At 36.8% G+C, this 26,055-nt stretch overlaps 2 protein-coding genes across 2 annotated transcripts; one reads left to right on the forward strand and one right to left on the reverse strand.

The window, feature by feature from the left end:
- The first annotated feature begins 4,125 nt into the window (after positions 1–4,125).
- RBIS (ribosomal biogenesis factor) lies at positions 4,126–11,112 on the forward strand. Its single transcript, XM_015823669.1, has 5 exons — positions 4,126–4,314; positions 5,558–5,684; positions 7,566–7,682; positions 8,512–8,618; positions 10,410–11,112. The coding sequence occupies exons 2-4, from the start codon at positions 5,571–5,573 to the stop codon at positions 8,578–8,580; spliced, it is 300 nt and encodes a 99-aa protein (XP_015679155.1). The 5' UTR covers positions 4,126–4,314; positions 5,558–5,570; the 3' UTR covers positions 8,581–8,618; positions 10,410–11,112.
- Positions 8,646–24,834, reverse strand: E2F5 (E2F transcription factor 5). Its single transcript, XM_029285616.1, has 9 exons — positions 24,655–24,834; positions 21,193–21,302; positions 20,042–20,203; positions 19,088–19,131; positions 18,496–18,560; positions 15,381–15,606; positions 13,404–13,595; positions 11,814–11,858; positions 8,646–9,318 (listed from the first exon to the last, which is right to left on the reverse strand). The coding sequence occupies exons 1-9, from the start codon at positions 24,832–24,834 to the stop codon at positions 9,209–9,211; spliced, it is 1,134 nt and encodes a 377-aa protein (XP_029141449.1). The 3' UTR covers positions 8,646–9,208.
- Positions 24,835–26,055: the final 1,221 nt, after the last annotated feature.

Raw genomic sequence — 26,055 nt, forward strand, 5'->3', positions numbered from 1 at the left:
ACTAGACTGATATGGTATAGATATAAATTGGGATAAGGTGGGGGGGCAGGAGGAGGCAGAAGGTAGAGTGGTTATGCAGGCACAGGTTATACATAAAACAAATGATAAGTACCTTATTAATTGTAATATGTTAAAAATGCATTATGTATGTTGAGATCTTAAGAGACACTCTAAATTTTTTTTTGTTTGTTTAGGCAACCCAGCATAGCTTTATTTCAAATGCTTTGGCATATATAAAGGTCTTTAACCAACTGTCTTATTGACAGCTTGCAGTCTGTTGAGTGAAATAAATTCTTAAAAGCTAGGAATGCATTTCTTTTATATCATAATTTGCTTGATGGAATCCAAGGGCCACTAACTTTAGGATTCTGCTTAGTAATAAAAAAAACAACCCTGGGAGATCTTCATGCTTCACTTCCAGAGGGACTTTCCTAAATGAAGCTCTGCTTGATGCTAAAATCAGGAAGGGGAAAGTAGTTTTGGCTGTAGTGATTCTAGGCTTGTGATGAATTGCTGTGTGATCCCTTAAGTCTTTGATCTTGCACTCCGTTCCTCTCCTGCTCTAGTGAGAGTTGTAGGAGAAATATGTCTGAAAGCTGTGCTTGTTTTCAGCTTCTCCTTTTCCTCTATTATCACAAGGGGTCCCACTGTCACACTGGAGATCTTGAAAAGATGACAGTTTCTTTGAGAGGTAAGAGAGTAAGGAAGATAACTATGCTGGCCCAAGTATTTGGTGAGCAGACAAGAAAGCATTCAGGGTAGCTAGGAGATGTTTCATCCAAGTCAAGAATTAAGACCTTTGTTTTTCTATCTCAGTACTCTTGAATTCTTCCACAACAGAGTCCTAAATTCTGCTTCTGTGCCTGAAATGTTTTGAAGTACGTGAGATTTTACCACATTACAATTTTTAGTTAGGTCACTTGTAACCTGTTGCACATGTACTGTAACCTGCATCTGCATATTCTGTCCCCCTCCACACACACTTTCCTCCTCTACCTTATCCTGATTTTAATGCAACATCAATAAGCCATTCTGTGCATCTGACAAAGTGAGCTGTCATTCACAAAAGCTTTGCTTTTTAATTCCATTAAATTATACAGCTCTGAAAAGTCATTACCAAACTTTAGTTTTTTGGCTAATATAGACTAATGCAACTGTCCTCTTACAATGTTCATGGATTTTAGATTCTCTATCAAAAGCTTTGCTTAAGTGGTTATGTAAATTAAGGCTACCTTTATTATTAAATAGAGATGTCAAATGCCATAAATAAACTCATATGTGTATTTTAACAAGAGAAAGATTAGAAAGCAAGTTTGATTTAGGGGTTAAGACATTAGACTAGAAACCAGGAGAATTTGAGTCACTCTCTCAACCCAGTCCACCTTACAGGTTTGCTGTTCTTGGGAAAAATGGGAGGAGGAAGGTACATTTATTTATAAAAATAATAAATGCAGGATAAAAATAAATTAATTAAAAATTAAATAAAAAGAGAATTAGTTGGGGCAGTGATTAAGCGACCAGACTAGAAACTAGGAAGTAGTGAGTTCTAGTCCACATTAGACATGAAGCCAGCTGGGTGACCTTGGGCTAGTCATTATTCTCTAAATATAACACAATGGCAAGCCACTTCTGAAATCTCATCAAGAAAACGGACTAGTCCAGGAAGATGCCACCTGACTCAGAGGCGCACACACAGTTTAATAAAGAATTCAGGTAATCTATGACATATATCAGTATAATGGGAGGCAAGAGTAAGAGCAATATCATACATCTAAAAATCCCACATGTTAAATTCTAAATTTAAAAGGACAATCTGCATCTTATTCTGGCTAGAAAATAAACTAAATTCAAAGTCGCATTGAGGTATTTGTTCATAGGACCGAGATGACAAAGCAGACTGAGGACAGAGGACACATCACAGCTTTTTGGATACTTTTAAAAAATACATTTCCAACATTTCTAAATCTAATAGAATTTAGCATGATAAGGAAAGTTTTGATTGATTTAAATGTGACATTCCTTGTCTGCAGTCTAAATTAATATTCTTTTATCAGCTGATTCCACAGCACACCTTGACTCAGACTATTATAACTAAATTGCATTTCCATTTATGGCAGAATGCAATGGAATACCAGTCCTTTTCCCACTTGGAAGGTAGCAGTGGAGAAAACTGAATGTCTTACTGCCCTATTTGTGGGGTGATAGCTGGTTTCTACATGCAAAACAATGAGGGACAACATGAAAGTTGGTCTGATCTAACAAGCCTTAAGAATGGTAACTTATGTATGTATCGCCATCTTCAGTTTGCTGTTAATATTGCAATTAGTGCCAACATTGATGGTGTTACCTAGTTTGGGTAATGAAACGTCTGCAAGAAGACAACCAAGCTCAGCGAGCACCAAAAACCCCTCATTTCAATCCTGAGCTACAAATATTCTCCTTTATTGATCTTGCAATCTCAACATAGATTTTTAAACCCATCTTATTCAAAACAAGTACTGTACTGAGATTACCAAAGTATTACTGCATATAGTCCTTATTCAATTTGCTGCTGTTTATCAAGGATATCTTTTAACAAGAACAGCTTGTCAATTCTATATTAAAGTAGCATGATTGATATTCATACAACAGATATAATTTCAATTGCAATGCTATATCATCATCAAAAAGTTAGTAATAATGTGAGCTTTACAGGAAGATTTTATCTCATTTTTGTAAGTCAATACTAGAGTATTGTTAGTCACAAATAAGATTGGTGACCTATTCCACAGTAATTAACCATATGCCCACAGAGATAGAAAGGTCATAAAGTTGATAACTACTAACATGTTGTACATGTTCTATGAATTTGCAATAGTTGAGGAAAGTCTGGAAACTCCTCATATCCCTTCAAAGGTCACAGATCCTCATGGTAATTACAGCAGATGAAAATATCCAGCTTTCTGGCTTAGAAGGAAAGTGTGCACAACAGATGGTGATAACCTCAGAAGCCAGAGGAGATAAAATGGCTCACCAGGCTGTTTAGACATCCAACAACAGTGTACTGTTTGGCCACACTTTTCAACTCGATTCAATTTATTATCTTCAATTTATATAGCAGCTCATCTCTCATATATGACTCTTAGTTCTCAGCTACTTCGTGCTGGACTGGAGATGTTGCCAGTCAGATGAAGATTCAATAGTGATGTGATGGAAGCAGAGCTGGTGTTAACTTTCAGCCAGTTGGCAACAACAGCAGCAAATTTGGCTGCAAGTGATCATCTAGCAACAGCATCCTCTGCTTGGTGGTCACAGTGACAGTAATTCCAGATGCCTCATTTCAGGATTCCAGGTTTCTCTGGCACAGGAATGCTGGTAGCGACTGACAGTGGGAGCAGGATTGGGCCAATTATTGTGCTGGTAAGTCAGCATGAATTCTGTGGTTGTTATGGAGCTTCCATACTCTGGACGGCTATCATCTTCTCTCCGACATAATAAAGCAGGATTATAATTTTTTAAAAAAGAGTGTATGCCATCTGTTCCAGCTGTCTCTACAGGTAGTCCTCACCTTACACCTACAATTGAGCTCAAATATATGTTGCCGAGAAATTTATTAAGTGAATTTTTCGCCATTTTCCGAATGTAAATCACGTGACCATGGGGATGCTGCAATGGTCATAAATGTGAAAAATGGTCTCAAGTCACTTTTTTCAGTGCGGTTGTAACTTCGAACGGTCACTAAGTGAACTGTTGTAAGTCGAGGTCTACTTGTACCAGCTGGACTTATTCAAAACGAAGCGCCTGCGAGCCCAAATGGATAGGCTGGCAGTTGCTCTAGTACAGGGGTAGGCAACCTCGGCTCTTTTATGACTCATGGACTTCAACTCCCAGAATTCCCGAGTCAGCTTATGCTGACTCAGGAATTCTGGGAGTTGAAGTCCATGAGTCATAAAAGAGCCGAGGTTGCCTACCCCTGCTCTAGTAACACCCACTCTCGCAGTCGGAGCCGAAGACTACGTCCCCCAGTCCCGTCGAAGGGCGACAAGGCCGCCCTGAAGCGCTTCAAACCCGGGCTGGAGGTGGACGGGGGCGAGAGAAAACAATCCCGTCGCGCACCAATGACGGACCGCTTGCGCAGCAGCTCTTGGCCGAGTCCGAAGAGGAGGAGCTTCGCATCCACGTGGACCGGCTTCCGGATGGCGTCTTGGGGGTTGCGCACGCCGTTGCGAAAAAGAGCTAAAGTCTAGGAGGGACCCGATTTGGACATTGTCCCCGCTTGGGTTTTTTTTTGAAGCGCTCGCCTGCAGCTCCCCTTCTCCCCAGACAGAATAAAAAGTAAGTTTGCTAGATCGTAAATTCCGTTTTATGGCAACGGTGGGCATCGGGGCGGGCTCAACTCTTAGCAAATGTGCCTTCCAACCCTTGGGGAATCTGTATATTGAATGTTATGTCCTGTTTGTCTCTCATTTCACCCGGGCCCTTAATTCACTCCTTACTTGTGAGTTGCCCCAGCGCTGTTACTAAAGCCAGTCAGCAGGAAGAGTGAGAGTTACCTTTTCCAGTCACCTCTGTATTATCTAGAAAGTTGATAAGTTTCTAGGTTAACTTTGCCATCTCTTGCCAGCAAAGTTGAGCAGCTTTGCAGAAATGAGATTACTGTATTCTGTATATTCCCATGTCTATATTATTTTTAAACATTTGTGGCCTTCTCACAGCCACAGAAGGGATAAACAAGGAGCAAAGAAGGGTAGGGATGAGTAAGCCCTAACCCAGGGGTAGGCAACCTTGGCTCTTTTATGACTCGTGGACTTCAACTCCCAGAATTCCTGAGCCAGCATAGCTGGCTCAGGAATTCTGGGAGTTGAAGTCCACGAGTCATAAAAGAGCCAAGGTTGCCTACCCCTGCCCTAACCACTCCACTTGCGATATGCTGATTCTGATATGCTGATTACTTTTTAAAGTCCCCAGTGGAGGGACTTTAAACTCCCACACACACACACACATACCCCTCTCTGGTGGAGAGAAACACGAGGTCATGGTTGCGCTTGGTGGATGGAAAGTCAACAGAAATGACTTCCCTGTTTAACTAGTCATTGGGAAAGATGCCATGAATACAGAGGAATGTCAGTCATGTGCCCAAATGGCTTTATTGTGTCTTAAAAGGTGGGATGGTGTCAACATTATAGAATGCTCTGCCCATATAGCCCATTCCTTTTCTTTTCTACAGGTTTTAATTTTTCCTACAATTAATTAATTTAGGAAGTCTCTTTAATTAAGTTAGTGAATAAAGTCAATATCATCATTATTATTAAAGATGCCAAAAGATCTAGCACATTACCCAGAGCTAGGCAAAAGGAGCCTCATCATGCAGAAATAGGCACAGTAAATAATATATTTGTAATAAAAAATTGATCACAGCAAGAAGCAATTGATGGAAGAAGTTTCCTTCTGAAAATGTATCATTCAATAATTCATTCAATAATGAATATACCAGAAATAATATTTTTCCAACTAGTGAAGTAGCTGTTAGTTAAATCATTCACTTGAGTCTTTGACTAATTATTTCAAAATTTTAAAGTATTTCTTAGGTCATGGGCAAGAATAAGATAAAAGGACCGAAACAGGCCAATGTATTCCATATAGCCAATAAAAAAATACTAAAGGCTAAAAGTAAAGCAAAGCCAGTGGCAACCAACCTAAAAAAGGTATGTAGATGATTGTGATACTTTTAAAAAATCTGTGCCTGCACTGTACACGTTAAATTGTTGAGTTGAACAATCATAATACTTTGGTTATCTAGCTACAGAAGCTGTGCTCCCAGGTCTATGTTTATATAAAGTCACTTTCCTTGGTGGAATATTTTTTATAGGAATTCTGATAATTTAAGTCTCATGCATCAAGAACACTTAAGCTATGGGAATGTTCCAAAAGTGAATAAAATACATTTTCCATGCTTTCCTAGAATGGAGCTTTATGTGTGATTTATAAGGTTGCTATGATGTTGAACCCATATGGTAGGTGGGAAAAACACATTTTTGTGTTGGGATTTCTTAGCCAAACAAATAGAAATTGCATTGCCAACAATTGTATACAAAACTGTGCTACATTTATTTATACAATTATAAGGCTATCCAATTCAGTCAGTATTTGAAAAAAATTGCTGTGTTCTTGTCACATTGGTTAAAAAATATCGCAGAGTTGGAGAACATGCAGAGAACCTACAGAATAAGCAGCTTACACCAATAGGTGTAACACCATAGAAAATGAAGTATTATAGCTTGGCAATTTTAATTTAGAAAAAATGCAAAGGGAGACATGACAGAAATGCTTGACGAGATCTTGGATAAAAGGTGACACTTTGCACCTCCAAATACTAGAATAAGGGATTAACTCAAGGTTGTTCACTGGTGAGAATTACAAGGTAAGTAGAAATAAATCTGCTTGTGCATATTTAAATAATGAATTTATTACCAGAATATAGTTATGAATGCCAAGAGGCCAAACTCACAAAGACCGCTATTTATTATCTCTATTGCCAGATACGGTATATTTCTCAACACCAGTCCTAGGGAACCCAAGCAAGAATGTGCTAATAAACATGTTCTGCTTGCTTAGCAACCATCAGAATAGAATGTTCAATTAAATACTGTGAGCATTTTGAATGGATCTAACAGGATTTATTTTACAAGTAACATCAGTACAGGACAGGATTAAACAATCTTGGCAGCTAAATTTATCATGAAGGTGGAGCTGAAACACAGTGGCAGTTGGACATAAGCTTTAAAGGAGTTTAGGCTTTTTTGATAACTTCTTAATTGTAGTTTAGGACTTACCTGTTTCCAAATTCCAAATGGTAGAAAATCAGACTTTAGCAGTTGAGAGGACTAGAGAAAGTATGTTGGGAAGATACAGGTTATACATAGGTTTGGTATATGCAATTGGGAATTCCCATTATGAAAGATAATTGTGCTAAAATGTCTCGACATATAGACATTTTTTATTGAATGGACTAAGTCAGGATTATGACAAGCAAGTACAATCCTGTTTTTCCTCTTTTAAGCCTTTTGTAAACGATCAGTTTCCTCAAATTGCTTCTTTTTCATATTGGTAATTAATACAAGTTTAATTGGTCAATAAGACAGTCTTTCCTAAAAATCAATCAGTTCCTAAAACTGATCAGTTTCCCTGCAACTGATATTCAGAGTCCGAGCCACAGCTAATGTTTAAAAAAGCAATTATGGAGTCAGTTTATCAGAAGTCAAGATATACGAATGTAACGTGGGAATGCAGTAATTTGGATTTCAGTGGTCACAAACGTGTAGCAAAAGTATTATGGATTTGATGTATTAATTCCTTTGACTACTTAGGATCCTAGGTTTTAAAGATCAAATATTTAACTCTTTCTGCTAAAGAAAACTGAAAAACTTTATGAAATGCTTATCTTGATTGGCTTCCTTTTGTCCAAAACATTTACGATTTATTGTAAGTTAATAAAAATTAAACAGATTCATTAGAGTTGTTGTAGTTTTGTGCTTTAGTTTTGCCTTGATGTAAAAAAGACTAAATTGTTTCTTTTTTCTCAAAAGATAAATATTGTGAATGATGAAAAAGTTCACAAGATAGATAAGGTATTTACAGAAATACAGAAAAATGTTAAACAATTGTCCAAAACTGTTCCATCAGATTCTTCAAAGAAACTTCAGGTAAGAGTTCGTTCATATGGAAACAAATTCTGATCCTTGTATCTTTTTTGGGGAATGATTTAACCAAAGATTGGTTGTTTAAACACCTTACTGATCCTTTCTGATAAAAATAGTCAACACAGCAAAAGTGGCAGAGAGGAGTGATGTTTTTTGCTTTCATTTTTACCCAAGAGTAAGATGTTTTTGCAAACAAAGGCAAATACATTCTCTTACCTTTTGGAGAGATTCTGTGAAACTTCACTCTTCCTGACCCTATGTCTGAGAGTCAAGTGGATAGGGAGCACTTTGCACAGTAGTTTTTGAGCTTTCTAATTTCCAGAAGATGGAAATCTGACCAATCCTATTTGAGGTCATGATATATTGCAGAGGGTCAGGGCATCTTGTCGCTATGGTTTTGTCCCTATCCTTGCTAAAATGTGTATATTGCACCTCAGAACAAGTTATCTCAATTATTACTTAGGCAGGAGGAGAAAAGCATCCTGAAATATTCTCTAACCCTGAGGTTGATAAACAGATTTCCCAACTGCAAAGATCATGTGGTGCTTTTCTTATGGTATTCACACAGTCTATTTTGGTGTAGCAATATCTGAAACGTGTTTCTGCAAACTGTGATGTCTCCCCATCCAACCCAATGAAGACAGACTAGAGGACATTAAAAAAAATGACAGCGTGCATTTCTGCAAGTCTGAGCAGAAGCAGCATTGGTTACTTCTTCTGAAATATCTTAAGTAAATGTTTTGACAACTGTATCCCTAAGAAAAGCCCATATTAGCTGATGAAATCTTTAGCACTCAGAACATTTCAAGCTGTATGTGTTTCCCTTCTTCAGATTCCAATGTCTCAGGAAGACAAACCGGCTAATGTGGATGCTGCTGCTAACTTACTTTCTCAGTTGTAGCACAAAACAATATACTGATGTGAAAATTACATCTTTTGGTATGTCACAAGCAATCTTTGTATAGTTTTTATTTTTAAAAAATCTTGTTAATATACAAGTATTGGTGTTCTTTAATATGAACTACAAATAGTGCTTTCCTTAATCTAGGAATGTGAGAAATAAAGGAAAAAAGACATTTAAAGTGCTAATAAAGAAGGCACTCCACAGAATGTTTTTGGGATTCACCCCAGGGAATTGGGAGAGAACATAACCTAAGAAACTGTCCTTTACTTTACAAATGGCAGTGGAAGTTTGAAACATATGGCCAAAATTTCAGAATGATTATAGGGAGTTCCTAAGACACCAGATTTGCTAGCTTTAATAGAAGCAGAGAAGTAGAATTATGAATTCTGCTTCCTAAAAAAAAAAATTAAAAAAATGTAAGTAACTGCACTGAGATACTCTTAACAGTTCTTTGAGTATCAACTCTGCATTTCATTACATTTAGAAACTATTTTTTAAAAAATGTATGCCCAGCATTGGTCAATCATGGAGTTTTGCATTCATTATTTTAAATACTTGAATTATAAAATTGCATCTACTGTATTACATAGTTAGAGGTAGATAAGGAAATCTGGTTGCATCAAATCTAGTAGTTCAAGATCTGAACATCGAAGAGATCACAGACTCCTTCATTATCATCCAGGTTGAAGCTGTAGTCATCTCCAGGTGTTGGAGATAGTCGTAGCAGAGGAAAAACTGTAAGACAATATCTTAAGTTATGCTTGGTTAATATTCAAGCACAGTAAGCATTAATTATATTGATTCACTGTGTGAATGCAAGTGGATTATTGCCATTCTCCTTTCTGGTCTCAGCACCACTAATACTACATAGTTCCTTATCTAGTTCCAGGTTTTAAAATACGAATCTTACTCCTATTCTAGAATTTGGAGGATCTTATGCCACTAGCTCCTCAAATATTTATGTTGTTCATATGCCTTTCTATCAGGCTAATGTATTTAGAAACAGAATTCACAGTCTTGACAGACTTAATAAACCTTAACACAAAATTCAGAGAATTTGCCTTATTTATAAATGGTGAGAAATGATTCAGAAACCAAACAAGTTAAATACAACATTCTGTATGCAGAATGCAGATGTAATGATTGATAAACAACAATGGGAATGTCAGTGATAGAAAAACATTAAATTCATATGTAATATTAAAGAAAACTAGTGTAAGATGTTTATCACTGGTATATTATTCTACTATCAAATGCTTTTTTCCCTTGCTTCCTTTTTGTATATCTTTTCCTTTTCTTAAAAATAATAAAGATATTTTTTATAGTTCACAAATTTTCTGTGATGAATAAATACTGCTATTGAGTTATTTCAGTTCTAGTTTTATTAATTTTAAATTCAGACAAAACAAATGATTTTTCAAAGCAAGTAAGTACTTCACAATGCAGTTTAGTACTACCAAGTATTTAATGAAATAGATATGCTAAATTATTAAGCCAATATTATCTATAGGCAGAATTTAAGTAACAAATAAAAAGTAAAGGGTGAGGCTGAAGTTTGGCCAGGCCTCCAAAGGCTTATTTCTCTGCGATTGGGATTTTTAGATACTTCATAGTAACTTCCAACCAAGTTTCATTGTGTGCAAGGCACATAACACCCGTAGGTAATACAAAGCATTAAGGAATTCATGGCAATTTTTTCATGTTTTTTTTCCTGTATCATTTTAAAATGTGATTTTTATGCATAATATTTGAAGTAATAGTAAGAATGGGATTTGGATATCTTTATAGTAAAAATGGTTTTCCTTTGTCTTTTTTTTTTGTTCCAGATACAGAATGGAAGGCATAGCTTTCAACACTGGAAATCTATTTACCTAAGTGGATACAATAATGTTGGAAGGAATACCTGGATTTTATATAATGAATTGGGAAACTAATCTTCCCCAAAGTGGCAGTAGTCAAGCAATTGAGGAAATATTCCAAGATGTCTTTAAAACAAAGAAAATTTTCAACCTTTTAGTCTATGCATAGCTAGGAGCCAAATTATTTATCAACAGAGAGCTGGATTTGAGACACTGGTCTACACTTACTAGCTGAAATTATAATTTAAAGTGAAATTGTGATTTAAAAACTTAAATCTCTACTGTCTAATGTTATTGGTAAAGTTTCTCTCAGGACATTAAAAATGTAAGATAAAAGGATTTTGCACATTATTATATTTATTTGCTGTAGACAGAATAAACCTATGACTAATTCAAAATTTTATATAATGGGTGGAAAAATAATAGGAAAAGAAACAAAAATGTGTATTTTAACACTGAACTGAATTACCCTGTATGAAGGAATGCCAGAGGTTAGTAAATACCTTACTTTAGTTTGCCCCAAAATATGGAATTACTGTTTAAATTTAGGCAACATAAAAATTTTGGCTTAGATTTTGATTAACTATGTTAAAGTAATAGCTGTTTTCATTTTCACTCTCCTCCAAAATAAGAGTTTCGTATTTAAAAAAATAAAAAACATTCACTGGTATTCTTTTGCTTATGTTACTTTAGTCATACATACTCAACATGCAAGTGGTACTCCAGTTCAATGCAATGGATGTCCTGTCAAAGTGATAAATGGTTTTCTGTCATAAGATGTGCTGGCTACAGCCTGGCTGGCTTAAAAAAAAAAGGGCTAATTCATGAAAGTCATGAAGATCAAAGGCTATTAGCTTTGATGGAAGTCTGATTGCTTCTGAAAGCCTTCTGCTGGGCTTCCATTTACCATTAATTGGCCACTGTGAGAAAAAACTGCTGGATCTAGATGAGACCAGGGGTTTGCTCCAACAGGAACCTGCTGAGGTTGTTTCAAAAGAGATAACAAGTCTTCATGGATTCCTGTTGGTTTTAGGCAGAATGGCTGCTAATGACCTTCGGCGTAGTGCTTCTGTAGTGTTTCTATATTTACCGCTAAGAAGTGTTCTACAAATTTGCATTCTGTTAATGGCTACCACAGGTTGGTTGGACTATAGGTGCTTCCTAGCAAATGTCACCATTGCAATGTTTTTAATGGAAGTAGTAAATATAGATGCCACTAGTTAGGTGGAAAATTCAGTGCCCAAATCTTTTACACCGTAAGAATGAAATTGATTGTTACTGGTGCACATCCATCCAAAAATGGAATCATGAACTAATACTTGTGCAAACTAGTGTAATTTTAAATCAGATTTTATAATATAAGAAACTTACCATCAGAGGACATCAGTTCATCAATGATATCACTGTTAATTACACCTGTTGACAAAGGAAAATTCACAACTAGGCATATGCAGAAATGGCAAACCAAAACAAAATCAGAACATCTCATTTAACCTCCCCTAATTTCTACTGTAATGCCAAAAAAGTGAAAACATGAAATAGTATGTTGAGCCTGACAAATCTAACACACATATTTTATTAAACAAACTCATTAACCTTCAAACTCCCACAAAGCATTTTTCACTTTCAAAAAGATAACCTGCCTCAACATGTGTGATATTACGAATTTAGCCAATGAATAAAAGTTACAAGATTATGATCTATTTTTAGTAAAATACAGTACCCAGGAAATCTAGCTTCAATTAATTTCTTCAAAGCTTTATTTTGGATTTAAATACTTTATGTAAGCTACTCTTGGTGAAATGAACACAAAGCTGTCCCACACCCAATACTGTGATCTCAAGTTACAAGGATCAGGATAAAAAAAACACTAACCACATGGCAATTATAAAGAGCAAAACTAAGGCCTTTGCCACCAGCTAGAAGGATCAACTAGGAGACAATAAAAAACTGCTTTAAAACATTTTCATAATGTGCACAGAGTTTGAGAAGTACTTTATCAAAAATGGGGATATTAGCAATCCTTATAACCTAATATTTTCAAAAATTGTGGGCAAAACAAATATGCAAGTGGTATAGTTTTTAATATTGATTCTAACAAATGAGTATTAAGATTATTTAGAATACTGTATTCTCTTCATGCTATATCCGTCTAGATACAGGGCTAACCTAAACTACGGAGGTCTCATTCTTAGCCACAATCTTCCTTTTCTCTGTACTTCCCTTTCCAAAGATTTATCTATAAAGCGTAAGTAAAGATTTGGAGAGAAGCAGAAAGCAGGATGTTGTTGAAACAGATAGAAGTTCTTCATTTTATTGCTCCCAGGATGAGGGCAAGCATTTGTGTCATCTATCTGGACCACTACAATAGCTGTTAGCCAATCTGAGTATCTCTGCGGTGTCATAAAGGAAAAGCTGGTCAAGCAGATATTGGCAGTAAGAATTATCCCTCAGATGTAATATATTGCACTATAGATGCAAGGAATTGGCTATATTATCCTACATCTAGTCAGACATGGACTTTTGACTCAGTACCATATGCAGTAATTATAAAATAGGTACAGATGAAAAGGCTTGACCCCAGAAGTAAAATCAATTATAAGACTTCTAATTTTTTTAAAATAAAGCAGCTAAGCATTTTTACTAAAGAAGAAAAGTGTAATTCAAGTTTTGGATTTCTGGATATTGCCAATTAACATTAAATGGTTAGATTTAGTTTGATTTATGGTTAAGGCACCAGACTAGAAACCAGGAGACAGAGTTCTAGTCCAACTTTAGACTTGAAAGCTCGCCTAGTGATTTTGGGTTAGTCACTCTCCTTCAGCCCAACCTATTTCACAGGGCTGTTGTTGGGGAAAATAGGAGGAAGGAGTATTAGGTATGCTTGCCACCTTGAGTTATTTATAAATATAATAAAGGCAGGAGTAAAAATCAAATAAATAAAGGTAATATGATCTTTACCTCCAGGTTCATCCATCTTTGTTATGTCAAATGTGTTCGACTTTAGAATACTATTGACATCCAGTGGAAGGAAGGAAGAAGGGAGGGTTGTTGAGCTAGGCGTGGTTTCGGTTACAAGGGTATCATACAATTCAGAATCTGGAATACTAGCACACAGTGTTTCAGGAGCTGGGCTTCCTTGTAAATTGATATCTAGAGTAGTGGAAATTTTTCAAGTTAAAATCCAACATGGTAGTTCAGTGCAATAAACAAATATTGATAAAGAGCACAGGTTGACAACCTCTATTTTTTTAATGAAATACTGCAAGATTTCAGCATGCTCTTATATTATTTCAGTCAAAACCCAAAATCTCACCTAATTTGGCATTTTTGCAAGATTTGGAGTGTTGTTTAAATTTTCATTTTTGTGTGTGTGTGATCTGTGCCACCACTTAATTACCAGTATCAGCATAAGAAGACACACAATAAAAGAGACAAAAAACATTTTTTCACAGTACATAAATAAGTAACTAGCTAGCTAATTGCACTACCTAGTAGTTCCAAAAAGTTTATTTATTTCCCACCTTTATTGTTTTATAAATAATTCAAGGCAGAGACCATACTCAGTATCACAACCTTTTTATTTATACAGACCCCTTTTGTCGTTTTCTTGATGATGGACAACGATCAAATTATGTTTCCAGTTAGCTATTTTTCACATTTTGTTCAGAACAAGTTGGAATTTTAAAACAAATTTGAAAGGCTGGTTTAAGGTCACCAATTCTAAAACTGGAAACTATAGTATCTCAGCTTGGGTAGAATGCAAAGCCATGGGTAATTAGGAATAGTCTCCTTTCATTTCAGTGCAGATCAAATAGAATACCATGCTTAAACTTCCTCGTATATGAAGATATTCTCACACTCACACATGATTAGAGAATTTTGATTTGAGGTGACTCAATACTGTTTTTATAATGAGAACACCATTGAGACCTAAGTGCACAACCTGGAAGTTGTGTACTTGGGTCTCAATAGTTTTCTCATTATAAAACAGTGTAGATCAGGGGTCTCCAACCCTGGACCACAGACTGGTACCGGTCCACGGCCTGTTAGGAATTGGTCCGCACAGCTGGAGGCGAGCAAAATTGCACATGTGCAGGATCTAGGTTGCACACTCCTCCCTCTCCCCCCTCTGATCCATGGAAAAATTATCTTCCAGGGAACCAGTCCCAGATGCCAAAAAGATTGGGGACTGCTGGTGTAGATGATTTGACAGTTAAACTCCCAGTGGTTCAGATCTGATATTCTGGAGTATGTAGGGAAATGAATGTAAAGTTACAAAGCAGCTGTATCTTGCACAGAATCCTGGGGAAAACCCCTTTTAAAGAGCTAAATACAGAGGCTATACTTGGGCAGCTGCAAGCTGAAGCAGCTTCTTGGAACTGAATCCAAAGTGCTGGCCAGTTTTAATAGACAGCACTTTTGAATATTGCTACTACAGTTGTGTCAACCGCACTGAAGAATTTCCGGGTTGAAAGGATTAGCCGATGACATCATCATTGCCTGGGGGATGTCCTGTTGGGGGTCCCTGTTAAGCTGCCCATCAAAGTAGTACCTATTATCTACTCACAGTCACCTGCTTTTGAACTGCTGGGTCAGCAGGAGCTGGAATGAGTGATGGGAGCTCACCCTGTCCCACGGCAGTAACTAGGTCTTGAACACAAGCCTGCCAATCGTCAGCCCAGCATCCTAACCACGTAAGCCACCACGCTCCACTAGCACTGGGAATTAAAATATCTTTTCTAATAGTACTAGCTTAGTTTAGAATTCTCTCCTTAGCAAATATATTAAATAAATATATTAAGATGATCATCCTAATCGTTTACTTAGATAGGACACAAAATAAATAAATAACCTAGTAAGGTAGTCTAAAAAATTATACAGGATACAACCACATCTGGGCAAATTTCTGAGAGAGAAAAGAGTTTCTATACCCACCTGTTGGCATATCTGTCACTGGGGTCTGTGGAAGGGATTGCTCTTGTAATCTCTGGGGATCTGCATTTGGTTTAGGGGAAGTCAGTGGAACTGCAGATTGAAGGAGATCATCTGGTGGAGGTACTGGGAAAACAACCGGCTTGGAAGAACTGGACTCTTTGTTAATGAGCAATACATGGATAGGTCCCAGACTGCTCTTTAGATTGATCTGGTATTTCTTTTGTCCCTTTAGAGAGAGTGGTAAGATAAAATGAAAGTCTTAACATGCTTTATATGAAAACAGACGTACTAATCAATAGTCAATTAAAACTGATTCCATTCAAAATTATAAATGAAAGTTTTGAACTGCAATAGTAAGGGATCAGTTGGCTAACATACTTAACATCTCGTTTCTGTTCAACATGGAATTGGCATTTTTTTAATAAAATTATCTTTACGTAACATTTACTTATTTAGCAGTTTAATGGAGTAAAATATTGCAGACAAGTAAAATGCACAACCACAAAGCAAAATTCTTCAATAATAAAGGTATTTTATATTTCCATATCTAATATTTTCATAGGAAGGCAAAGAGAGAACGCTCTGGCAGTGAATACAGATATGGAATTTATTCTGAATAAGGAATTGGAGCAGGATTCCAGAAAAATTATTGATTTTAAAAATTCATCCTAAGGCAATTATCTTAGACCAACTGAAAAACACAAGTTCAGCTGACATGCAACTGAGAATTCAGAAAACAGTTGTTGTTGTTTTTTAAAAAAAATGGAGTATTAGTATTACCATATCCAAATCCTCCTCAAAATCAGAATAGTAGGGGTTGGACTACAAGACCAAGATCTCTAGTTGGTCCCTTACAACATTATTATTATTATTATTATTATTATTATTATTATTATTATTATTAACTTGGACTTTGAACAAGTAGGATAGGAAGAGTATTGACATTTTTAAATTTTGGACAAAGATTTCTGAAACTATCCCAGACAGCCAAGAAAAACAAAAAACTAGATCATTGAACAAATCAACCCAGAATTTTCACTCAAAGCACAAATGACCAGGCTCAAATTATCCTACTGTGGACACATTATGTGAAAATCTGGCTCTCTGGAGAAGGCTTTAATGCTGGGATAAGTGGAAAGAAAGAGAAAAGGATGACCAGCAGTAAGGTGGATGGACTCAGTTATAATGGCAATAGGTGCTCCATTGGAAGACTTGGAAGATCAGATTTGGGACAGGTTATCACAAAAAATCTATGTAGGTGATTGCTAAGAATGGGCACTGATATGATGGCACATAATCAGTCAACCAATCAATCACATCCTTACTAACCCCACTCTGTAATCTGTCAATAGATAATTTTTTAGTCCTTCAAATGTTTTTTCATATTCAGTATTTATATTAAATAATTGCTTTTAAAAGTTTTAGACTACAAAATGAACAAAATTAGATTTATCTCTACTTAGAAGTGAGATAAAAGTAAGGATTTTATTTCCAACTTAACTACCCCTCAGCAATTACCATTATGAATCTGTCCTCCTTTTAAATGTATACGGGTGAATAAGATATGGGTGTAAGAGAGATGCATGAGAAATAAAACTCACTTCCCCATCTCCCATGTATTTGCAGCTACATAATAATCAAGACAAAATAGAAGACAAAAACAAAACAAAACTGTATTCAGGAAACGAAGCAGAACAGAACACAGTCTATTCTACTTCCTCAAGACCACTTTTGAAAGGAAAGGTAGAACAATGCCTGACAGAAATGCTTATATTAAGCTAGAAAAGAAATATATTGTGCATATCCTCTGTGCCAAAATGAGACTGAATACACTGACCAGGCACTAATAAATAACAAGGCTGGGCAGCTTGTCTTGTTGGCATTATTTAACAAAAAAACCATATATGAAATATTTTGAGGATTAATAAGCCATGCAAGTTGAATTATGACAACTGGACTTCTTTTCAATTGCCATGACTCAACTTCCAGACAACTCTACCTGGATGACTGAGAATCTTCATTAACAAATAAGCTATGCAGTTTTCTGTGTTTAATATATGGGCACCCATACATTCTACTTTCACAAAATGACAAAAGGAACGCCCTATCATTGTGTTGCAAGCTCTATTCTTTTTAAACATGCATGCAACATCACCATGCACATGCAAAGGGTTGGGACTTACATTGGGATGGCACAATACTGCTTTCATCAGGCAAACCCATTCAACCCCATCCCTGAGAACAACTCTGGTTCAATAGCTGTTTAGGTTATTTATGAACTCCTGCTTGAGGAAAGGATAAACAAGCTTGCTCTTTTTAAAATAAATACAGGATATGGAATTATTTTCCATTGTTGCTGACTATCAAATATAGAATAATAAATTTAAAATGCAGATGATTTCAATTGAATGTTAGCAAAACGGCTCTAACACTACAAACATTTTGGTAATGTTCTCCAAAGAATTCTCCTTTGCAAAATATGTGAAGCTGCTTTAATTTGGATTACTGCACTAACCATTAGCTTGAACATGAGAACCTAATTGGTCCCTTCTGATTATTAGATTCTATGATCCATTTTTTTATTTGAATTCTGTGATTTTATTTGAATCACAAATTTTATTTGAATCACAATTCTGATTGATAAATAAGTCAATCCTAATATGTGATTTTGAATACTAAATGTGTGCTACTTCAAATCATTGCAAATCATGGTTTCAAGCTGATCAATTTATAGACATTAAACATCAGAAATACAATGCAATCTGTGGCTAATCACAGAAGGAGCTGCCAGCTAAACATATGACTCTGGAAGTGCAATGATATACCATTTTAACATTTTATAATTAAGTACAATGTAGTCACTCATATATCACTTCTTCAGAACTGAAGTTGATTAATAAAGACAAATACTATTCTACTGGAATCATCATTATTTTCACCACCATCATATCACCAAGCTGCAATTTTAAAACTATTTCTGAGACTCACCAATAGTATTAAACTTTATAAAACTGAAATAAAACAGATACATTTTTAAAGTTATTATATGCTTTGTTCAATGGATGTTCAACAAATTCTGTTCCCCAATGAAATCAAAATGGTTATTTCTACATACCACATGAGGTACAGGAACTTCTAATTGTGTACCAGAAGGTGCTTGAATTGCTAGTAGTGTATCTCCTGTTTATGGAGAAACAGTCAAATCTTAATTGAATGCATCTGTTTATATTTTTATATGAATTATCTCAATTCAATCTCAGTTCAGTCTGAAACTCCATGTTTTAATGCACATAGCAAATAAAACATGGCAACAACTCTGTAAACCACAAGTCATGCTTTAAGGAGAAGACAGTCTATACTGGCCATTTTACTTTCCTGTGTGTTCTTCAAGTTTTATTTACTATCCCATCTGGGTGCTATTTGCTACTGTTGATTTTTAGACAGAAACATATTGTGCTCTACTTTCTGAGACAGAATTAAGGATACAGAGCAGATTATATATTACAGTATAAAATAATGATAGCACACTGCACTGTGAATAGCAGATCTATGTCATTAGATAAAAGGCTCCTGAGGATTTCATGAGGTAAGATCTCTGAAAAACAACTGCTACTGTATATGCTTAAATTAGCACTAATCACACAGCCTGTTTGTCTCATGTAGAAAACATAATTTGAAAGCAGACTTAAATCTTTTCTCATTCTTACCCTTGAAGCAGTCACAAATGTCTTCATGAGTGATATATGAAAAAGTGGATCTTGTCAAGGAATTCTTCAAAATAAATTGATTACATAAGTATAGTTGATGAGATTTTAAAACAAGTATAAACAATAGTTCAAATATTTTTGTGGCATTCATCACCAATGAGTGAAATTGCATCATTCAAAATAATGGTTTGTTTCATTTTAATATGACTTTGAGAGCCACCAGACTAAAAGTGATGACTTTTTAACAAGGGACTAAGTCTCAAGCAAATGTGCCATTCTGTAGTTTTATAACTCTGGGGAAAAAAATCTGCAAACCATTCAAATTCAATGCAACGTGAATATCCTACAGATCTTCTAGACCAATGGTTCGCAACCTGTGGTTTGCAGACCCCTGGGGGCCCATGATGTCATTACAGAGGGTCCGTGAAGGCTTCAAGAAATATTCTGATTTAAATTTTAAGTCTTGAGGGTCCATGGCCATGGTCTGTGGCCACAAAAATTATTTAAAGGGGGTCCATGGTGAAGAAAAAGTTGAGAACACTGCTCTAGACTAACATAACCCGGGATAGGGAGGCAATGAGTATGAAATTAATATACAGGCAATGCAACAGGAACAGAAACCTACTTGTGAACTGGGGCATCCTATTCCAATTCCTCTGTCTTCTGCCCCAATCTCATCTCTAAGACCCCCAACCCCCCGTCCGTGGACCAGCACCAGTCTGCAGCATGCCAGAAACCAGTCCGCACAAACAAGCAAAGCCCCATCCACAGGATGCAGGCAGTACATGAAACCATGCCCCCTCCGGTCTGCAGAAAAAGCTCTCTCCATGGATCCGGTCCCTGGTGCTCAAAAGGTTGGGGACCTCTGCTCTAGAATCAATGTTAAAAGTACAGAAAGGCTCACGGGAGGCTTGTTTTACCCTCTAACAAATTATATTGTATATCAAAGGATATTGTTTATTGATGGAATCTTCCTTAACATTTTTGATACTTTGTTGTAACCACAGTTTCTGCTGATCCAGTTCCTTTTCTTTTATTTCTAGCTCTTCAATTTCTGCTTCAAGATATCTCAGTCTCTGGATGACCTCCTTTGTATTACAACCAGCCCCTACACCTCTTAAAGAAAAAAATTAATGATATTATGAAGTGACAAGTACAGGGGAAAAAAGCAGGTTTTCAGTCTTTCAAGCTGTTCAGCTGTACCTGAAAGTGACAAAAAATTTGGCAGTTCCCCCTTATAGCCAAAGTGAAAGAAAGAATGGTAATATAGTGTTTTCATCTGATTTTAGCATGGGAGACAAAGAGTTTAACATTGCTGTACAGAACACTCTTTAATATAAACATGTTAAATTTCATTCTAAGGAAGAAAAAATGTTGAAAGAAATTATCTATTTTCATATATTATACTGAAATTCTAAACTGAAAAAATTCTATTACCTAAGCCTTAATAATGAGGAAAAAGAAGTTTTTTATGGGCACTGGCACAAAACATACATCCTGTTTCTGCTAAAGTTTCCTACTATCTGAAGTGTAATGCCTGCCAAAAATACACAAATTGGTAATTGCTGGTAGATATTATTGAGAACTGAATAGTAAGGTCTATCAGGAATGCCTATTTAATGTGCTTTATTGGCAGGCAATTTGCATTGTGGAAAAGTGAAATAGGACATCTTCCATATTTATTTATAGATTCTTTCCCTGTTAATTTATTTATTTTTATTTGAGTACAATCGTCATAATTTATTTCCTGACCATCTCATGCTTCGAGGTGACTTATGGTGGATGCCCAAACTTGTAAGCTTTAAAATCACTGAAGCCCATCCTTTCATAGGACTTTGGTTAATTTGCATTATTGAGTCTTCTATCCTGATTGGTCAGAATATTTACATATTCAAGATTACAGGATAAAGTAAAAAGTTTCTATTGTAAACTCTTTAAACTGCTTGAGTTTGTCTGTAAAGCATAGCTTGGAAGTCTAATAAATAAAATATACAAAATAAATTCAAATTCCTTTAAAAGTCAGGCATTCATCACCACAATGGAAGAAAGTTATCCTTCAAATTTTCAGTGTGCATATAAAAGTATACATAAATTGCTTCTCTTACTTCCACTGGATGCTATTTTTTGACTTTTTTTCAATAAGATCTATCCCTTCCAAAACATTGGTGATGTCATAGATCCGCCTTTTTTGCCGTACAGCCAATGTATCAGCAGCCTGGGAAGAGAAGGGAGAAAAAAGAAGGGCAAAAGGGGAGGCTCATTAGGCAGCTGCAGTGCATTTGTACAAGCCTCCTAGGGAATATTAATCACAACTTTCCAAGGAGACAGATGCACAATTAGAGGACTCGGACCACCCTCCCTGCCTGTGGAACAGGGGCAATCAAACAAAATGCCTATACAAGTGACCTCTTGAAAACATGCCTATGGAAGTCCCCACATGGAAAGGAATTCTTTTGGAGTTAGCCATGCGTGAGTCCACTGGGTGAGAGAGAGCGGAAGAGTCAAAAAGATGATGGAACCCTCTTGAAGAGGGATTCAGAAGAATAATGTATCATTTTCATCTAAGAAGGCTGGAAAAGAAGGGAAAATTGCAAGTCCCTGTTGCAAAGACAGGTAACTCCATTCTGATATACTTGTTATGGAAGTGTAAATTTTACTGTGGATTTCCACTTGTTATTTTGCTAAATTTTAAAGGAATATGAATTTCACTAGCTAAATCCCATATGAGTATTATGTACCTTATGGACAAAAAAATAAAATCACATAACTCAACTGCTATCAGGGAGATTAGAGATATTCGTAGCCACATGGTACCTTACTTTATTCCGAGTTATGCTAAAAGCAAGGCAGTCTACAAGTAGCGGTCAATGTGATTAGCAGCCTAAGATTTAAGCCAGTAATTTTTCTATTGGCATGGATCCAATGTAAACCCTTGAAAGATCAGGCTGCCTAAATTTTCTCACTAAAAGGAAAGTAAATTTTACTTTAATACTATTTTAATGACATCTTTTTTTTTGCTCCTTCAATTAATGGTGTAATATTTAATTTTTTTTACCAAAATAAGTAGTAAAAGATATATTTTAGACTCCAGCAGGTTTAATGTACCCAACATATATAAAATGAGAGTCAGTTTGGTGTAGAGGTTGACACCAGAGTAGAAACCAAGAGACTTTGTACTTTAGGCACAAAGTCAATTGTGTAACTTTAAGCCAGCCATTCTCTCTTAACCCCAGGAAAAAGATAATGGCAGCCACTTCTGAAAATCCTGCCTAGAAAATTGCAGCAACTAGTCCTGGCCTTTGCCAGAAGTCAACACTTTGACTGACTGACTGTCCGTCCATCCATGTACATTTTATATGTACAAATGAAAATATTTTGGCCTTGCCCCCTTTACTGCTCTAACCTTCAAAAGTTGACTGCCTTATTTTATTCCAGTAAAATGATATCTTCTTAACATTTTCCTGCAAGTAGAGGGTCCACTTTGGGGTTTTGTTTCATTTTTAATCAACCAAGTGTTTTGGTTGGGACAAGAATTGACCAAGCAGTTTGTTGCCCAAGGCTGTAATCATAGATTGAGAGTGAGTGACTAGGCCAAACTCACCCAACCAGCTTTCATGCCTAATGTAGGATTAGAACTCACAATCTTCTAGTTTCAGCTTGATGCCTGAAACATCTAAACAAATTGCTGGTACATGTGATCTAATCATATATACTTTTTATTGGGAAGAAAATGGAACTTAAGAAACATCCAATATACATCACACATTCACTTAGTCAAAACATTCTACCCTTGTCAAAATAGATACATATATCCTTGGTACTCCTTAATTTAGTACATGATGGGATTATTTCTTGTGTAGAATGGGACATGTTAATCTTTTCCCACCTCTGTTGATATAACTGAAGTCAGGTTTAAGTCCACTTGTACTGAAATCACTGGATCTAAATCATGTCTAATTAAAAATTGATCAACTTGTTTTACATCATGTTTAAACTGACATCCAATTTGGTGCAGTGATTAGGGCATCAGGTTAGAAACCAGGAGATTGTATAGTCCAAACCTGGGCATAAAGCCAGCTGAGTAACATTGCACCAGTCAGCCCTAGGAAGGAGGCAATGGCAAACTATTTCTGAAAAACATTGCCAATAATGGAACTTGTTCAAGCAGTCTGAGAATTGGGCACAATTGAATGGAAAAAAGGTTAATACATAGAGACACTATCATGTGAAGATGATCTACCATTAAGTAAGTGTGTAAACCTACCCTTGAATAACAATGGACATTTTGATGGCCAGACCCACAGTTAAATTCAGGCTGGAGAAAAGGATAGGGTTTATATGAAAATTGGGATGGGGTTTTATATTCGAACTATGACATACCTATTTAGGAAAGTATTGCAGTACTCCAATTCAAAATGCCAGTTTTCAGCAATCCTGATTTAAAAAGCAGCTGGTTGGGGCCACAGATTATTTTACTTTAATGTATACTGATTAGTGTACATTCAAAGTGACAACTAAGTTATTATTCTATTATTCATTTCTGCCTTAGACAGGATGTAATCAATATTTTACTAAGCTGAGTATCAATGCCAATTGATGCCTGGCTTTTACCCTGTGAAACTAATTTCACTCTTTAACACAAGATAGATAAATTTACCAAATGAAACTGGATGACTTTAATTTGAAAATAAGTTCTGCTGCATTCATTCAAACCTATTTCTTGATAAAGCCACAAATGTTTAGGCCACAATCCTACCGGCATATTTTCTCAGGAACAAAGGAACATTCATTGTTCCACTGCTTACTCAGGAAGAATTAATAGTATAACAACCCTTGCATCTCTTACCGTGTTTATCTTGAACATGGACACAAGCTTTCAGAGAAGTGTGGCATTAGCATCTTAATTCACCACACACAAACACACACAGCATGGAGAAGGGTGATTTACATTCAGGCCTTTCTCCAGTCTATAAATCTCTGCTCAACCTACAGAAAAGTATTTTATGTCTTTTCGCCAGAAACTTTATCACAGGCTAACCAACCTCTCAGGTTTGTTTGTATAAGTGAAAAGGGATTAAGGGAAGGAGGGACTAGAAAAAAATGAGCTCTTGAGGAGAAAAGGGTGGCTTTGCCCCAAAGATGGTATTGCAAGTTAACACAGGTGTAAATCAGGAAGTCTTCTCTGCAAACCACTGTACAAGGCTGTTTTAAAAATAAAATAGACATGATGGAGAAAAGTGGCCACGAACCCCCTACTGGACACGTTCTTTCTGGTGCATTTAGTGACACGGGTGTGATAACTATGCAGGACGCATGCTTGCTTGCTTTTTTTTTTTTTTTTTTAAAAGAACCTTTGTTGTTAAGAGTGAAGAAACCTCAGTTTTGGAAACACGAGTTCCCCCTCTCGAGCTCCTCTTTTTACTTGCAGAACCCAGGTAGGAAGCTGCTGCTCCATCCGAGCAGGATAAATTTCCCCGTGGGGAGGGGAGGCTTCTCCATTTGATCTCTCAGACCCCCTGATTTCCCTTTCCAGCCTCTCCCCCCTCACCCGCCCGCCCTCCGCTCACCGCCTTGAGGTCGAGCACGCCGTCCTTGGCTTCCTGCAGCAGCGATACAAACTTAGTAGTGAGAAGCCCCAGACTCTTCTCGTGCCGGCTGCTGCTGCTGTTGCTGCCGCCGGAGCCCCCGCTGCCGTCGAGGCTCCCGCCGCTGCTAGAAACCGCCTCGGTCAGCGCCGCCGCGGCCATGCTGCATCGCCCCAGCCTCCTCGGCCAGTGGGGTTTCCCAGGCAGCGGCGGCCCCACGTGGCCCTCGCGGACGGCCTTCTCTCCTCCCCGCCCGCCAGCGAGCACAGCTGGCCCTGAATGAAGCAGCTCCGGGCCTCCCAGCCCTGCTTGCTGGGTGGGGGAGGAGGAAGTGACGCTGCCTCTCAGTTGCTGGGAGACAAAGTTTTGTGTAGGGAAGAAAAAAAAGAGGTTTTTTCCGAGGAGGAAACATTTGCAACCCGCCTTTCCAGCTTAGCAAGCTCCCCAAAGTCCGACGGATCCCGCTTGTGTTAAAAATGAAACTTTCTCTAATTGGCAAGGCTGTAAATTTCTGCAACCACAACTCCCATCCATCTAGCTGAACAGCTAGGACCTATCGTATAGTTCTGAGTCTGCCTTGAAGAACGCTCATCTTAAGATCCAGAAATCAATTATTTCTATTAAATGGCCGGTGCCTAGATTTGCAGGCGTGTACAAAACTTGAACGTTCCCAGCCTTGCAGAGGATGGCCCTTAATTCTGTCTAGGGTTCTGGGCTGTTCAGGTGTCTATTTTCATACGTAGGTATAGAAAGTTTTAAATTGTAAGCAGTATACTTCCATTCAGCCCTGGTTCAATTATCTAGAAAATGAGCAATTTCTCCTTCAAGGGATGAGTCAAGCAGAGATTAGAGTCATCTGTCAGTGATGCTTTTATGTGGATTCTTATAACGAGCAAGCAATTGAATTTAATTACCTAATTGGGCCCTTCAGTGTTCTTTAAATGCTCATGTTTAAAAAAAAAATGCTGTTTTAAGGATGCAGATGGAAGGTGGTTTCTAAGTACTGTGTAAATTTGGCAAAGACCTGACAATGGCATTGAAGACCAGAAATAATGGCAAACGTACTTGAGCTGAATAATCCTTTCAGTAGGGAAAGAATAGGCAATAAAACCATATTTCTTTCTCTTTTTTGAGAATTTTTATTGATTTTTTAATACAATTCAAAAGTACTTATTCAACAAACATGTTATCTGAGTTTATCATTCACCAATACAAATTGAATTCCTAACCCCTTATTCTTTTCTCCAGCCATTGATAAAATAAGTCCCAAGTTTGAAAATATTGTTTCTTCTTTTTCTTTCAACCTCAGAGTAAATCTGTCCATTTCCACACAATCTAGTATTTTTTTAAATTATTTTTTCCTCTGGTGGTATTTCTTCATTT

Source organism: Protobothrops mucrosquamatus, unplaced genomic scaffold, assembly GCF_001527695.2.
Source record: "Protobothrops mucrosquamatus isolate PMUCROS unplaced genomic scaffold, P.Mucros_1.0 scaffold1944, whole genome shotgun sequence".
Lineage (NCBI taxonomy): Eukaryota > Metazoa > Chordata > Lepidosauria > Squamata > Viperidae > Protobothrops > Protobothrops mucrosquamatus.

Coding starts and splice junctions, on each gene's coding strand:
- RBIS (XM_015823669.1), top strand. CDS start 5,571: ATGGGCAAGAATAAGATAAAAGGACCGAAACAGGCCAATGTATTCCAT. Junction 5,685..7,565: donor TGGCAACCAACCTAAAAAAG/GTATGTAGATGA, acceptor TTTTCTCAAAAG/ATAAATATTGTGAATGATGA. Junction 7,683..8,511: donor ATTCTTCAAAGAAACTTCAG/GTAAGAGTTCGT, acceptor TCCCTTCTTCAG/ATTCCAATGTCTCAGGAAGA.
- E2F5 (XM_029285616.1), bottom strand. CDS start 24,834: ATGGCCGCGGCGGCGCTGACCGAGGCGGTTTCTAGCAGCGGCGGGAGC. Junction 20,204..21,192: donor AAAAATAGCATCCAGTGGAA/GTAAGAGAAGCA, acceptor TTTTTCTTTAAG/AGGTGTAGGGGCTGGTTGTA. Junction 11,859..13,403: donor AAAGATGGATGAACCTGGAG/GTAAAGATCATA, acceptor CTTTGTCAACAG/GTGTAATTAACAGTGATATC.